This window comes from Anser cygnoides, chromosome 2 (assembly GCF_040182565.1).
Source record: "Anser cygnoides isolate HZ-2024a breed goose chromosome 2, Taihu_goose_T2T_genome, whole genome shotgun sequence".
NCBI lineage: Eukaryota > Metazoa > Chordata > Aves > Anseriformes > Anatidae > Anser > Anser cygnoides.
Genome location: NC_089874.1, coordinates 154,059,609 through 154,076,725, shown reverse-complemented (window position 1 = coordinate 154,076,725; position 17,117 = coordinate 154,059,609). Strand labels below are relative to the sequence as shown.

Sequence of the window (17,117 nt, the reverse complement as noted above, 5' to 3'; positions counted from 1 at the left end):
GGTGTGGTGGGAGCCGATGCTAAGTTAGTGCCAACTTTTCTTTAAAAATACCAGGTAACTGTTGAAGGACACAAAAATACAGGAAGGTGCAAGAGTGGAGTTGAACTTTTTGGTAGTGGAACATTGCTTCTTCTGTCTCTTTTCTGCCTGTGCTATGTAGACTAAATTTCAGTGGATGGAAAAGGAGCATTTTCTCCTCCTTTTCTTAGCTGAGAACTGCACAAAACTTGTTTCAAAGTCCATTTGGATTTGAAGCAAGTATTAAGTTATGTGTTTATAAAAGAGGAAGGCCCTTGTAGATACGAGCCTTTGTGGCTTTGGTGTAAGACTGTTGTAAGATGCTCACTGCTTTCCCTTTCAGAAGCTCCTTTTCTGTGTTGCTATATTTCTTGTAATTTTGCATTTCAGCTTTTGTCGAGTGTGTACATTAACTGAGGCTTCAAGCAGAACAATCCTTAGCTTATGTCTAAGCAAGTTAAGTTACTATTTGCATATGTTCCAGAAATGTCTTTTAGGTGATGCTGGATTTCCATAGCAACCATGAGATATTTTTGTTTTCCATAGGATCTATACGTGAAAGGCTTAGTTTGTTTTTAGTCTTAAAAATGTTTTGTACTTCTCCATTTTTTATATAAACAAAAATTTTTAGGGAGGCTCAGGCTTCTCTGCTGTTTCATTTAGACTTCCATGCACTAAGAATGGCGTCTAGCAAGGTATGTCATTCTCTTGCATAGGAAGTATTTTGCATTCTCGGATCATTAAATGCCACTCTAGTAAATTTTGTCTCTGAAATAGATGTAATGCTTTTGAAGTTGGCTTTAAGACTGTTGAGATACGCTGTAACAGAAGAGAGAAGGGGGAACGAAAAAGGCACTAAAAGTAGTTAGATGATTATTAATGAAAGAAAAGCTTTCTGTTGAAGGAGCTGAGAAGCACTTGGGGTTGGGTTTTGCTACCTTTTGATATAATTGAATATACCCAGGATCTTGTCTTTACCAAGAGTTAACGCTCAGTTTATGATAACAAGGCTTAAAGAATAGCCTTTGATGATTTAATGACTCTGTACTATAAAATACCAATCCTTAGAGAGTTGATATTTTGTGAATAAAATCAAATTTGTGTTGATTTTTATAACGGTTTGCCTTATAATTCAAAATGTAAACATCTGCCATAAATATATTTGGATACTGGCCTGCAGTATCTCCTTTTCAGAGAAAATTGAAACACAATATTCAAAGCAAATGCCTTACAGCATCAACTCAGCAGTGTAATTCAGTCTTCCCTTGACAGCAGATGTGAGCTAGCAGTGAATTCTGAAATGTGTTATATGAAAGGTCAGATTGGATTATTGAGGTCCCTGTAGCTTTTTCAGTTGCTAAATTGTTAGCAAAGACTGATCTTTAAAATCTTCAGACGTTGTATAGAGCATACTTGAAAGACTGTGGACTTTGCTTTAAGTTGCACCCTCTGCTGATCATATTTCAGTTATCCTAATGTTCATTTTTGTAATTGTTTTTTTTCGCCTCAGGTAATGATTTGGGCCCACCTTCAACTAAGGCTGCAAATAAGTTTGAGGGGATGTCTCAGCAGTCAAGGTAAACATCTCTATATGAGAGGAAAGATGAAAACTTACCTAATCTGTGAATTAGGGGGGAAAAAAAAAGTTTTTCATATGAAATAAAATCCTAGCTATCTTTCTTCATTAGTTTTCTGCATGCATTACTTCCATACAAATACTTTGGCTTCATCGAGCCTCCTACGCTTCGTTCGTGGCTGTCCATACACAATTCACCCTTTGAACAGGATGGACAGAACAACTTGTACCAGCAGATCTGCCTGTTGCTCCTGCAGAAGCAAGGCCTGAGCTAGGGAATGTTGCCTCAGATTGCAGTCCAGCGGGACATAAGTTTTATTTTCATGTCTCCTGGCATTTCATGTTACCTACTTTAATGTGAGGTCTCATGCCTGCAGCTGTGGAAAAACAAAACGTTTCACAGTGTTACTCTTGATGTAGGTAGACATAGAAGTTAGCTCTGTAGCGGAGAGGAGTCGTTTCAGTCCTCCGGGTTAACTGTCTTCCTTTCTGCCAGGCTTACGTGCTGACACACAAGTCTGTAGGAACACAAACTGTTCATCTGGCCACTAGTTAAAAGTGTCTTTGTCAATAGCTGGACTAGTAAGGAGAGCCACATAGTCCTGTCACCATTTGTTACTTCATCTGTGTTGCAATTCCAGAGTCCTTAGGTTCAAAGCATGGTAGTGGTAATAAACACGTGCCTCAAGCAGGATGATGGAGTCCTTCTCTGGCCACAAATGTGTGTGATCAGGGCATGGAGATAGATGTGTAACATCATGCAAATCGCAGGAGATGTGCAGATGGAGCTTCTGGACATCCTCAGTCTGTGATCTGCCTTGCCTAGACAGGCTGTGGATGTGTTCTTGGTAGCACAGCTGACTTGCTGTGTTGGCTGAATGCATCCAGGTGTCATGTGGTATTCAAAGAAAAAGCGGTGATGTTCTGCATCACAAAAAGCTGGTGCCATACTCGATATGTGTGAGGGTAAAAGCATGAGACAGTGCTTGATGGTATTAGTCAAAGGCCTAGGTAATTATAGGTAATATATAGGTATATTAGGTAACATATAGGGAATTATATGCTGAAGGTTGAGTTTGGCTCTTACAGTTTTATGTCATGATGTATTTTAGCTTTTAAAGCTAGGAAATTAAGCTTTAGTGTTCCATTGCACTCATTTTCAAAAGTTACCCTCAGAGACAAGTAGTACTGGGATCAAGGCTGCTGATGCAGCAGAAGACTCTGCTTTGTTGAATGTATTCTGACGAGCTCGTCACCCCCCTCCCTTGTTTGAGTAATTATTCTGAAATGATACTGATTTTTATTTATTGATCGATTGTTTTCATGCCTTGGCTCTCTTTTTTAATATTTTTTTGGGGAAGGAAGTTGGAATCAACCTAAACACGTCATGAAGAGGCAGATCTAGCTATTACCTCACCATCTGTGCTTAAAGATCCTGCAGATGTGAAGCAGTGGAGTTACCTTAGCAAAACGTTCAGAAAGGTGGAGTCCAAAGGCACAAACCTTGTCAGAATTGTAACTTCAGGAAAGCAGAACAACCTGTCAGATTATTTTCCCTTTTACGGCAGGGTTTATCTGGTGCCAAGCCAGATGGTAGTTTAGGATTAAATTGAGTTAAGGAAGTAAGTATTTTATAAGATTGCTTGTTTGAGGAAACAGGTGTCACTGTTGTGTTTGGATCAGGGGTGAAACATTTTCAACAAATGGCTTATTTCCTTAAAGATCAGAGTTCATTTTAATGCATTGTTTGTTTTAAAACGAAATAAAAAAGTAGGTCTTCTGGGGAGCCTCTTCCTAATTGAGTATAGAAAGCAAAAGGAATCACAACCATTTATTTATACGTACTTGTAACTGATATTTTCAAAGCCTCATAGGGCTCAGTGTCCTAAGATAGTGTAGTATGTGTCTCAAGGAGAGCTACCTGTGACATAGGTAGACCTGGCTGCTGACAGCAAGTTACGGAAGTATCGTTCAGTGTCTGTGATTGATGTGTAAATTGACCACATGAAAAATGAAAATTCCAATCTGCTAGTCAAGATGTGGTGGTCTTATAAACATCATCTTTGTGTTTCTTACTCTCCGGTGTAAGAATAGTTCTAAAAAACATATAAATACATGCACAGATTTGTGTAATTTTTTTTCCAGTCCTCTTCTATAAAAATGAGTAAGGTATGTTTTTGTTGGAAGGACTGTGATTCTTTTTTGTTGAAGTTTATAATAATTTTTGCCATCAGAAGCCATGCTTGCAAATTTGAGCCCCCCTGTTGTTAATTCTGGGGGTAAAAAAAAAAAAAAAAAGGTCCAGAGCAGAAAGAAAGCATAGATGGAAAGTTTTAATAATATGCAACCAGCTCAGATTTTTGTACTGTGATTAAAATACTCCCAACTGTCCTGCTTGTGTTGTTGCTTACCATTATGAGTAGCTAACACGGCTGTAACAGAAGTTGACAATGTAGGGTGTTGCTTTCCCTCACCTACCAGTACTTGAGTAGCAGAAACACTGTGTGCAGTTACACTCGTGCAAGGCATAGACTCAGTCCTGGAAAACTTCAAACCGCTGACATAAAGGACAGACGATAGTTTGAATGAGTCAATATAGTTATTTTAATATTGAAAGACTGAAGTTTCTTTAAAGTTCAGGATCTCCCCACTGAGCTGGTCGTTCAGCTTCATCCATTTTCAGAGTACATTTTTGCACATTTTGTTTATAGAATAAATCTGCCCTGTAGCATTAGAGCTGAGTGGTGTTTGTGTGTCCCTTTCTCTGTTTAAAAAAGCAGTCCATTCTTAACAGCGCTTTGAGTTTTGGGATTGTTGCACAGAGAAGATGACAAATCGGTTATACAAAAAAAAAGTGGATTTTTCTAAATTATGGTTGTGTAGAAGAAAAAAATAGGATAGAAGAAGTACACTTTATAACAATGGCACTAATAATTCACATCTGTTGATTTAGCACTGGGACTGCAAAGACTGCACTTGGCCCTAGAGTTCTTCCCAAACTACCTCAGAAAGGTAAGAGGGTTTTTTTTGTGGGTATTCTCATAATTCTCTCTTAAATGTGTATGAGAGTACGTGCTTGTTTTAAATATATTGGTCTTTTCAGCAAAAGTTTTATTGCTAAAACACCACAAACCATGGAACTTTACCAAAACTGAAAAGGTTTCGGAGATCGGGAATGTTTTTATTAAACTAAAATTTAGTTAGATCTATAAAACGTAGTGAAAGAAGGAAAAAAATAAAATCAAAATAATAGAAGCTGAAAGAGACCTCAGGAGGTCATCTGGTCCAATCCCCCACTCAGAGCAGGGACAACTTAAAAACTAAACTAGTACTATAGATCGTCTTAGAGGTCCTTTCCAACCTGAATGATTCTGCAATTCTATGAACTTTTTGACAAGAGAGCAGGTTGTTCAATGCCATATGCAACCACTTTTTGAGTATCTGGGTGGATAACCTCTCTCAGCACTCCTTTTTTCATCTTTGGCCACTGTTATTGTTGAATTCTTTATTCTACCAAATATCCATATGTCCAATTCCTTAATATCTTTGAAACGAGTGTGTCCATTGCCATGTTTTGGCAAACAGGATTGTTGTCCTTTTAACTACTTGGAAAGGAATCAGGTACTCTTATGTGCTCAGTTATATACGTATATATATCAGTGACAAACTCGCTGAGACCGTCATCCCAGTCAACACGTTATGGTCTTTTTCTTTTTAGAAATATTTTTTATCCTCTTTAAATAAAACCTCCCTTATGAGTTCAAAGGGTTTTTGCACTTCTGCATCAGACTATAAAATAGTAAGCAGGCCTACCTCCTACTTCCTCATAATACAGAATCCATCAAGAATACATTATGCGTGTATGGGTGGATGATTACTCAAGATTATAGAGCCTGAAGATCAGGCAGTGAATACTGCCTGTCCAAACTTTTAAAACTAGATGGCTGAACTATAGAGCACAAATCACTTCAACAGAAAATGCAAATGTGAAATTATTAAATGATAATTAAGATATTACATCATCTTTTGAAAGAGACACTAAATGGTATGATAGAATATGACTAGTAATGAAGTCAACATTTCTTTGATTTAAAATGATATAGATGATTACAGGTGAAAATTTAATATAGGCTCAATCAAAGCACTTTGATAAGGGCTAGTGTCGGTGTTTCGTGTTATTTAAGTCTCAAACCAATGTGGATGATCAGTGCTTGTATGTTTCTTACTGGTTAAGTCTAGTAGTTTCTTAAATTGAGGCTTCTGATAATAGCTATTCAATTTCTCCATGGAAATTATGCAAATTTTTGCTCTTTTGGTATAAATAACCATAAAACAGCATGAAAAGGTTCTTTGTAGTAGGTGATATCCAAAGTGAGCGGTGTTGCTTTCTCAGTAAGATGTCATACCACCTTTTTTGGCTGGTACGATACAATAAACCAATGCTGAATACCATATAAAATGATTTCTTCTAGTCAAAATTTGTTACTTTAGTTACGGATCACAACTTTTTTTTTCTCTCATTTTCCCTTGCATCTCCTTTAATACAAGGTTGTTTGGCTTGGGGACTTTTTGTTGTTTTCAGTTTAAGTTTTTAAGGTAGATTTTAGTCAAGTAGCATTATACAATTAGAATTTTTCTTAAGGGAGTAAGCAGTAGAATCGGTGCATTACTCCGAGGAAAAGCTATTTTCATTTTCTTTTCATAAAATCTGCAAAATGCATTATTGTAGAATTTCTCCTCTTGAGTAAATTGTACACATTTAAAATCATCCACTTTGGTTTTAGTTTGAAAATCTATATTACAGTTTGTTGTTTAGGATGTACACACAGTCACTTGCTCTCTTCCTTAAGATTTTACAGGCAGTAATCCTGAGACTTGATCTTTTTTTGTGTGTGAAGTTCAATTGTATGTATGAATAATTGGCATTAAAGAGAATTTTCATTGCAGCCACATCAGTGGGTTGATAGACTTCTTTGCAAAATGCATCTTTTTTTTTGTGTTCAGTATCTTTGTTCAGGTCTAAAGACCAATCACGTTATTTCAGCACAAGTGGTTAATCTATAAATTGACGCCTAGTAGCTGTTGCGTTAAGCACGCCTGGCCTCCAGTAGGAGCAATGAAATGAGACCTGGCATTGTCCTCAGCGAAAGAGGGTTAAGTGAAGTCGCATTGTCTTGCGTTTGTCGCAGACTAGGAGGACATACGGGTAGTTATCAGAGCTCGGTGAACATATGGTCGTTATACCGTTACAGTTTTGATATGCACCTCAGTTCTGTAATATTTAAACGAGATTGTGAATAAACATTCTTCTTTTGTTTTAGTGGCACTAAGAAAAATAGAAACCAGTCATCATCTTTCAATAGATAAATCCAATCAGCACGCGGAAATGTTTAAGCCCTCACTGTCCATCGATATACCACAGAAACCACAACCTGGAGATTTGCCCCCAAAGCCTCTGCCTCTGGAACTAACTCAGAAACCTCAAGTAGGAGATTTACCCCCAAAGCCTGGAGAACTACCCCCAAAACCTCAGCTGGGAGATTTGCCACCAAAACCGCAACTTGGAGACTTACCTCCAAAGCCGCAAATGAAGGACCTTCCTCCAAAACCTCAGCTTGGAGAGCTGTTGGCTAAAACTCAAGGTGGAGAAGCATCACCAAAGCCTCAGCCCTCGGAGGCGAATCAAAAATCTCACTCCTTAGATCTTTCTCCAAATGTACAATCTAGAGACACCGTCCAAAAGCAAGCATCTGAAGAGTCTAATGACATAACGCATACCTTGCCAGAAACCCCTGTGCCACTTCCCAGGAAAATAAATATGGTAGGTATTATTCCAGCTAGTTAAATTTTTCCTTGCAGGGCTTTGAAGTTACCATAGGAGTATCTGTGCAAAAAAGAAAGCCCTTGAGCTAAGCACACAAAGCTGGTAAAGTTACGGGCTGGGACGGGGAATGAGGTGTTTTTTTGTACTTCCAAGAAGCTTCAGCAAATCCTTGGGGTTTACAAGGCCTCTTGCATGCTGAAGCAAATACTAGTAATATAAAACGGTAGTCTTGGGAGCATGCTAATGTATTAAGATTTACTAGGGAACTTGGGCATGTCTATCTGTGCAAGTCATACTTCTGAGTTAATTGGGTTTCTCTGCTGACTGCTTTGTAGATTACCGGAATATGTATGTATTTGATTTTTGTAACTGTTAAAAAAGGATATTAGCACCTATCAGTGCTGACTGATATTAATCAGTAGGTTAAAAAAAAAAAAAAAGTAAGTAAATTACAGGTAAACTGTGACAAATTTGTGAATGTTCCTGTCATGAATATTTGATGTAGGTGTACTTACAAGGTTAACAGAGGTTCAGATATATTGCTCAGTTTCTAAAATAGACACGGCTGGATGGTGTGCCATAACGGAGCTGGGGCTGTAACTAGGTTCCAAGTCTCCTTGCTCAATCCCCAGTTCATCTTGCTATTAATCTTGCTAGCAAGTGCAATTTCCATCCAACAGAGGCTTTTTTTCATGCATATGTATATTGAAATCGTTTTATGAAACTCAGAGTGCTCTCAAGATTTTCATCATTAAGAATACATCAAAAAAGGAGCTGGTTTTGCTTGTCAAATTGGCTATGCAAAGCACTTATGTGAAAGGAAATGTGACTTCCGTTCTGGTAGTGAAAGCAGAGGGTGAGTTTCTCCCTTCGTGTGCTTGGTTGAGAAAGAACACTTTGTGTAGGGCCATCGTTCTGCCTGGCTGCTGTGCTTGACTTGTCTGCAACTTCCTATCTGAATGAACTGAGGAAGACTGTGCTGGGGCTTCCTGATCACTCTGGAGATTAGATGAAAAATAAAAAGTACAGGGATCTGATCAAAAGGTGTCTGCAACTATGGTTTGTTTGTTTATGTGCTTTTGAATAGAAGGAAGCAAATGACACTGGTCGTTCTCAGCCATTTTCCCCTTCTAATAGAGGGAATGACAGCAAACAGTGGATTGGGTTTTGGGACTTGTGTTTTTTTAAACTCTCCCCCTGTTTTACGCAGAAACATCAGGAGTAAAAATTCAGTGTCCTCCAAATTCAGCTGTTTTCATATGTTCAGCACATCAAATGGTTCCTCTCTTTTGGAGTGATCAAAATGCTGATGGATCCATGATAATTACTTTCCACTCTTCTGCTCAGCATTGTGTACGCACATATATCTTTCTTGTCCACTGCGCTTCTTTTTCCTCCAGCAATAATGTGCAAGAGTTCATCTTAAATGTGTTTTGCTTGCACTTTCAACCTGTTGCTATTTCCTCTCAGCATAAACTGATGAAATACTACATGACAGTGCAACATTAAGACCTGTGAGAACAGCCACGAGTACGTGTGGGTACTTCAGTCTTGATTTTGCCTGTTTAGCTACCAAATAGAGGAGCAAAAATTGGTTTTGGGAAGTTTTAGAAAACCAGTTGTTCAAAATTATTAGGTAGAAATGCCAATACTGATAATACGTAAGGTATTAAAATGATAGTTTTTGAGAAACTAAGCCTATTCTGAATGCTTGTAAAATAACACTGAACACTTGTGTATGTGCTTTACAGAGAAAAAAATTCTTTTTAAACAATTGTTGAGTGTAAATAAGAACATAAAGAGATTATTTAATGACCACAGCAGCTGATTAATATTTGGTCTTGAACAGAAGAAATGTGTTCCTGAATAGGTACTAATATTTGGATACAGAGTTGTGATTTTTGCGTGTTTTTGTTTAAAGTTGCAAATTACATGTCCTGGAATTACTTTTTTTTTTTTTTTTTTTTTTTCACACACCAGTGCCCCAGTCTCTATTCTGGAAAACATACACTTTCTTCATATCCATCCTTTCGTAAACCTTCTCGAGATTAATACCACCTCAGGCTTGAATTCTTCCTTCTACTGCTCTTCTAGGTGAAAGTAATAAAATATTAAAATGTCGTCTGTAGTACTAAACAAAAAGAACCAGGAGCAACTTCAGGCATTTTTCTTGTGTTCTTGCACGCAGAGTTGCACACAGTCCTCTAAGGTTAGAGGAATAAAACCTCCTACAGTCTCCTTGCTGAATGATACAATTTTTATCTGTCAAAAGTAGTTGTTTCCCTTCATCCAGTGAGCATTGATCGGAGCTGTTCTTAGTTTGCAAAGCTTCTCTGGAGTTGAAAGCTGGGACGGGCTCCAAATATCCATTAATACTGAATTTCAGTCCCTTGTGATAGTTAAGATTTCTGTTCAAATTACCTGAATTTATTTAAAAAAAAAAAAAAAGAGAGAAAGCGTTTTTTTGAAGTAACTTCTTGCTGCAGCAAATCCTTGCTGGGGGGGAAAAAAGGACAAAAAAACTTTCCTTTGATCTCATGTGAATTTCACCTAAGGTATTTCTGTTCATTTGTCTCAAGAGTACATTTTTCCTGGTCTTATGTTGTGTTCACTGCATCACCCCTTACATTTGTAATTGTTATTTTTCTATAACTTCAGTGTGAGTGCTGCTCGCTGTGCGCCTGTTCTGCTGTTGAACTGCACGCATTTTTTGGTTTTTTTTTTTTGCCAAAACGCAGAGGTATTCCAAATGGGTAGGTAACAGCAAAGAGAGAACTCCCTAGGAAATTTCCTCTGTGAAGTTACTTTTGGCTCAAATTCCTCTAAACCTGCTGACTTTTTCTTCGTAGCCCTCCTGCTTCTCATCTCCTTCTGCTGTTCTTGTTTTTTGCATTCTTGTTATCTGACTACTTCTGTTCAAAGAGGAACTGCAGTTTTTGAAGAAGTGTGGGTATAAAAACACAGGACTATAAAGCAGCAGCATATTTCTGTGAATATAAAGTAGCAGCATATTTCTGTTCACATTGCTTACTTAGTCTATTTGGAAATAATTTAAAGCATTTTTCCTGCCATGGGAAACATATGTTCAGGGAGGAGTCCGTGGCTCAGGCTTTTTCATATGAATTAGCAGCATGCAGCAAAGTATGACCTAGAAAATACTTGGACTCAGAATAAGGGAACTGTGAGAAAATCTATTGTGAACTATCATCACAAAATAATGCTGCCATCTGAAATTATGATTCTTTTTAATAAGAAATCACTAACATTCTGATCAAAACCCATTCAGAAATAATTTCCAGATTCAATCCTATAAGCAGATCTGAAGTCAGAGGATACTGTATTTTCCTGCTAGACCCAAACCCCAAATTGGAAGGAATACTGGGATTTAAAGGCAGCATTTTCCTCAGTCTGTACCACTGTTGTAATGTTCAGAGGAGATTGGATTTCATTTTCTGTTTTGCTTTTTTAGTTATGTATGTGATGTAGGAGAAAGAGGGTGGTTGTGCATTGGAAGAATGTAATGACTGTATTTAAGCTTTGATGGAAGATGTGTAGGATACTTACGCAGTGCACTAGATATAAAAGTCTCTTGGGAGTTCTGAATCTTAAGACAACCTAGACCTGTGTAGGTATCTTCCTTTTTTTCTTTTTTTTTCGTTGAATCGTAGTTTTTAGATTTTCATGCCCTAATTGCAGAGAAGGAAATTTGGTGGGCTTCACATTTTCATAAAATAGAGAATAACTGGAAGGTATAACTCATACGATATATTTTCGCTGTTCCTCATGTCTTTCATCTAAAACTTCGCTGTATTTTTAGGGAAAGAACAAGGTTAGGCGAGTGAAGACCATTTATGACTGCCAGGCAGATAACGATGATGAGCTCACATTTGTTGAAGGAGAAGTAATTATTGTAACTGGTGAAGAGGACCAAGAGTGGTGGGTATGTATCTTTTCCTTTTATAGCTCCACACAACTTCCTTATGACTTTTAAAGGAAAGCCTCTTTTTTTCTGATTTTTTTTTGTAGTTACTGTTCTGTTTTTTTTATTTTTTTTGTTTTTTTTTTTTTTTACTGGGAGGGGAGGGACGCAGCAGGGACAGGTTTTTTTTTTTGCACAAACAGATGTCCAGCATTTAAACTCGTGTTAGAGGAGACGCCCTTTTTCTCTTAGGGTCTGCCTGTTCCTGGGAGCCTGCTAGCAGCATCCTGACTAGGTTTGGCTTTATCGCAGGCTCGTAACAACACATCTAAATTTATTTATTTACATAAGTTGGGCTGTAATGTACGCTAGCCTTCCATCAAGTAAAGAGGATGTGTCATATCTTCACCCTGTTTAGCATGCTTACGCTCTTCATGAAAAATGGGAAGTGTAATTATCTGCAGTACACCAGAAATGATAACTTTTATCTATAGGGGCTGCTGGGAGTCTGAAAAACTGCTTGAAATTAGTGCTCCCACTTGCTGATTTTTTTCCCTAAATGAGAGGTAGCCGATCAACATTTTCTCCCATCCTGTGCCATAATTTTGTATCATACTCCTCCCCCCTTCTCTAAGCTATTGTCTTTGATTTTTTAGTGCTAACCTCAGGCTTTCTCAGCCCTGCTCGGGGGCTCCAGCCTCCCTTGAAACTCTAATTGTTGTTTCCAAAGCCCTCCTACATCAAACTGCCCCACCTGAGAGTTAATACTGGGGAAAATGAGACAGGTTTCATTCAGTTTGATTAAAACAAATTCTTACTGCAATGCTGCCTACGATTTCCTAATCTAAGTGCGATGCAATCTTTGCTGTTTTGGTTCTAGCTACATGGTTTCCTCTCACTCCTCAGCAGGACATTTAAATGTGGAGAAGTTTCAGCTGAAAAGATGGTATCAAAATAGCAATGTGCAGCAAAAAGCTGCTGTATTCGCCATACCATTCAGTCCATGATTATAGTTTCTTTAGTTGCTGAATCTGTTTTGTGAAGAACGCAGGGGTTTCATGAAGCCGCATGCCTAACAAATTCCATGAAGCACTCCGGTTCGAGCGTTTCTGAGGAGGGAAATGAGTGCTGTTGACTCATACGTTTCAAAAATTTGGCTCTACAAGAGGAAATGGCCAGCCCTGCATGTTTCCCCTTCCCATTTTGTTAGGTCGTGGAAGAGGAAGGAGGTACATTATTATTCTGAACGCAGTGAGCAGCGCTGTAGCAGGATGAGGAGAGGGTTATGTGGTCAGTCGAGACTGCTGCTCCAGTGCTATCAGTTTGACAATTGTTTACCATAAGGCATTTTGAACACGAAAAGTTCATATAGAAAGTGCTGCCTTTGTTAGAAGTTGCTTGAAAATTTCTTTATAAATGACTGTTATTCAAAGTATGTAAGAAATTGTATATGGAAAGTGCTTAATGGGACAATGCTGTCATTTGTTACAAACACCAGTATGCACATAAATCGTTAGAAATCGTGCTATAATTGAATGAGAAAACAGCTAGGCCTTTATCACTTCAAATAAGTGAATTTTATCTAGGATTTATTGTATCCAGCAATGCATATTATCATAACTTCACAATTGTAAGCAGGCATTCTCTCAAGTGAGATGTTTAGCATTATTCAGTTAACTAAGACGAATGCTTCTGAGAGACGTGTGCCTTGTTACTGCAAGTTAATCTGTCAGAAAATAGAGAGTCGGCCTTCAGTTTTGGTGAGGTTCTTGAAATTCAGTGGTGTATATAGCCCCTACAGGTTTCTAAATTCAGCTGTAGCTTTGTTCTCTTTAGCTTTAGTTGGCTTGTCGTATTTATAATATGCTTGTGTGGTTTTGTTTTGCTCCTTTACACAAATTCAAATGTTAGCTAAGGTATGCCTTAAACTATCAAAGAACTTGCAGAGGCTCCTTAATATCTTTGCAGTTCTGCTGTTTTTTAATGGAATAAATGCTGTTTGTGAACAAGGTCTGTATGCGTATTGACATTTTTTTTTTCTCTTGTGTTGCAGATCGGCCACATCGAAGGACAGCCAGAGAGGAAAGGGGTCTTTCCAGTGTCCTTTGTGCACATTCTGTCAGACTAGTAAAAACAAACAACAAAAAAACTAAACTTGAGCATTGCACATTCTTCATGCAAGACGGGCTTTTTAGCAAAAGCAAACGCTGCTGCCTCCCTGTAATCCTGTGCACAATTGTATATATAGCTGCTGTTACAAATTAAGAATTCATTTAAGTTTCACCTCATGAGGTTGAATTATATGTATTGTAAATATACTGTGTTATTCTGCCTTTGCCAGTATTATGGTAGCCTTGGAACCTGGCACGCCTTATTGGGTTCGTTGAAGCCATCCTCGGCATCTAGCACTTACATCTCTGTCTAAGCTGTTAAAAATACGTATGAACTGCCAGCTTTCCAAACATAGGTGGTCTCCATCAACCATGTAACTGTACAGAAAGGACTGTTCCTAATAACTCGGTATTCTCAATATACAATTAGCAGAAAGTTAGAATGAGTGAATGGTTTTGGACAATTTAAAAATCAGTCTGCAGTTTCTAAGTGTATGCAGTTTACAGCTATGAAACCCACTTCGGTATTTATTTAATATAGTGCTCAGTTAAGTGTAATTATGAAGACAAATATTCACTGACTTTACAGATAACAGTAATGTTTTATGGTGTGCATACAGCATTTCATGTTTATATTATGTGGACCTATGCCAAACTGTGATTGCAGTTCCCCTGTGATATTACCTCACTTTGAAAAGTTACAAATTTATTTCATTCGAAAACTTATTTTAATGAAAATTAGTCATATTGTTCTTTAGTAGATATATGTGAAATTTGCTGGTTTCTTTCACTGAATTCTTAGTAACCAAGGACTTCTAGAAAATGTTAACTGTTGACATTATGCATGCATTTAGATGCTTACTTGAAACCTGCCTTTGTACAAAAGTAGTACTGTAGTCATGTAGCTACATTTGAAGAAGAGAACATTTTAACTTAATTGCTATTCAGATTAATGTGAGCTTGCAACAGTATTTGTTTATAGCTAAATTGGCTCTTTGAAAAATGATTTTGTGGGTTCTTTTTCCTCTGTCTTCAACCTTGCTAAAAGTTAGTTATCTAAATAAAATTTCTTAAGTGGTGGTATAAGGATAAATTTAAATTATTTTAATTGCTTTAGAAAGTGGAAGTTAATACGACCTTTCATGCATTTGATCAGGCTGTTAATAACTCAGATGACAAGTATCGAGCTGGTTTTAGTAAAGTTCACTAAACAGTAACTGTAGTAGTCTCAATTCAAAGCACCAGCTAACAAACATTATTATAAAACTAATTGGTAAGAAAATCATTAGAAGGCTGCATTTGACCTGAGGTTTCTTGAAAGTTGGTATAAAGCTGCATTGCCAGAAAACACTTACATGCATTACTGAAAACTTTCATTGACTGTGTCACTTTCAAGATCATTTTTTAACTTTGAAACATAATGCAATTGTGTTTTTTCCCATGGTTTGTCCGTAGCGGGTTCCATAACTTTCATACGTAGCTTCGCATTACTTGTGTTAAATGTTATTTTGGCTTCAGTACCTAGCAGTGCTATTTCAAAGCAGATTGTCTTGGCTGCATGGAAAGATTTTCATTTCATAAAAGCACATCTCAGGCTCTCTGAGGGCTTTCATTTTTAATTCAGTTTTACAAGACTGTAGTCAGTGAATATTTAATTCTGTTTGTGGTTAATATGGAAACAAATACCAGTCTAAACCCCAGATGGAAAAAAAAAATGGAAAAACATTTATCAACTGTTAATGGTTTTATCACTTATGATAAAAGTTTATAAAAAATAAAATAAAATTACACAATGAGTGAGCAAGCCTGCTGGCATCTAACCTTCAGTATTACCAGTTCCAGTATTTCAGACTTTACTCTGTTTTTTTTTTATGGAAAGGAAGTCAGGATTAGCATTTATTTAGCATTCCATTTTAGCCATTAATACAATGTTTTAAGTTGCATTAAAGAACAAAACCTATTCACTTTTGTGGTCAATTGTATTTTTAAGTGATCTTGAAATAAACTGATAAAAAGCAAACCATATAAAGAAAACCTAGGCATGTAAAATTATGTAGAGTCAAATGTCTATTCTTTTCTATGCTCTTTAAAATAGTATACATATGCATTTTATAAAATTAAATGAGTTCCATCGGGAACAATAGTTCTGTTTATTCTGGCTTATTGTGGGTCATAAGAAATCTGAAAATGTATGATATTGATTGAGTTTAAGTACAGTATTATATTTGAACTCAATGAGCCACTGTCTGCGATTTTGTACATGACATAGTATTTGGAAAGTCTAAATCTTTATGGAAAATTAGCTGATAGGGGCTGGGGGGAGGGCCAGGGGAAGGTGCCCCCAGAGGGGGAAGTATGCTCTGCAGATGTCTTATTTACTGTTGAACAACAGTTGCTATTTATTTTTTTATTACATAGAACATCACATGTACAGAAATCAGATCTGATCATGCCACTAGTTAAAATCTTGAATTCTCATTGAATGTTAAGGTAAAACATCAGTACACTTGTCTATTCACATGTATTTAATGTGACAGTTTTTGAGTACTGTATGTGTTAATTTCTACTTTTTTAATATTTAAAATTGCTTTTAAATAAATGTATTCAGTTGATCCCAGATATCTGAACAAGGCCCTTTTGTCAACTGGAATATCATCCAGGGAGAAAGTTCGGATTCCCAGCAGGTAGAACTTCAACGCTTGACATGTTTCCTCTTGACTAGAAACCACCCCTTCTATAACGCCATTTAAATGTGTTAACGGTTGTTAAATGTGGATACAGTCGCCTTTTTTCTGGAAAACGTGACTTACTAAAGCTAGCATCAAAACACTTTGTTCCATGAGTTTCGATTTGCTTCCTCTGTGGCTTCAGTAGACTCCGTGGAAAGCCCGGTGTGTCTTTGTTTTCTAAAGCTGGCCCTTCTGGTTGAAAAGAGCTGCCCAGCGTGGTCCTCTGCCCTACTGCCTTGCGAGCCTGTGAGCAGGAAAACCAAACCCAGCAGCAGCCCTCAGCTTGACTCGAGCGGTACTAACCTTTCCCGGACGGAGGTGACGTTATTGCTTAGAATTTCAGGTCTGATCCAGCGCGTAGATTTTATTTGCCCCCAGCTGGGTGCTTGGAAGTTTTTCATTTAACACCCAACTGCTCCAAAAAAGAACAAGTCACTTGAAATTACTTTCTCATCCTTTAGCCGGGGGAAAAGTTGGAGTGTACAGTTATCAGATCTGGTTTGTATCAAAAATAGTAACTGCAGCGGCGCAGGGCTCAGGAGGCTGCTGCGATGAGGTAGCTTCTTGAGCGCTGTGCTGTAGTGCAGGCATAGCCTGGGTTCTTCGTGGAATATTCTGCTCAGTTAGTTTGGGATTTTGAATTTGCATAGGCTACACATTTTGGAGGAGGGGGAGTGAAATGTGGACCAGGGAGCAGGAGAGGCAGTGTGGTTAAATACTTTGCTCTTGCTCAGTTTCTGTCTTATCTCAGTATTTCACACAGCAGCATTCATAGATCTGCTGGTTCCAGTAACCTCAGTCTTTGTCCTGCTTGTATTACTTGCTCTTCAGTGACATGTATGATTTTCTTTTGCAAGCCAAAATTGAGGTGGGTATTTGATATACCGTTTGGAGCTGAAGAGGCCAAGAAAAGCACATGCCCCAGTAACACCCGTTATTC

The 17,117-nt window shown here is 37.7% G+C and overlaps 1 protein-coding gene across 7 annotated transcripts in view; it reads left to right on the top strand.

Moving 5' to 3' along the window:
* The window catches only part of ASAP1 (ArfGAP with SH3 domain, ankyrin repeat and PH domain 1), a 146,834-nt gene extending 130,767 nt beyond the window's left edge, over nucleotides 1-16,067 (top strand). For all 7 annotated transcript variants that reach the window (XM_048048676.2, XM_066990742.1, XM_066990747.1 and 4 more), the window contains 5 exons: nucleotides 1,529-1,595; nucleotides 4,548-4,606; nucleotides 6,916-7,415; nucleotides 11,236-11,358; nucleotides 13,391-16,067. In XM_048048676.2, coding sequence (XP_047904633.2) covers nucleotides 1,529-1,595; nucleotides 4,548-4,606; nucleotides 6,916-7,415; nucleotides 11,236-11,358; nucleotides 13,391-13,465 — 824 coding nt within the window. In that variant the 3' untranslated portion in view covers nucleotides 13,466-16,067. The remainder of the gene's footprint in view (nucleotides 1-1,528; nucleotides 1,596-4,547; nucleotides 4,607-6,915; nucleotides 7,416-11,235; nucleotides 11,359-13,390) is intronic.
* The last annotated feature ends 1,050 nt before the right edge of the window (nucleotides 16,068-17,117 follow it).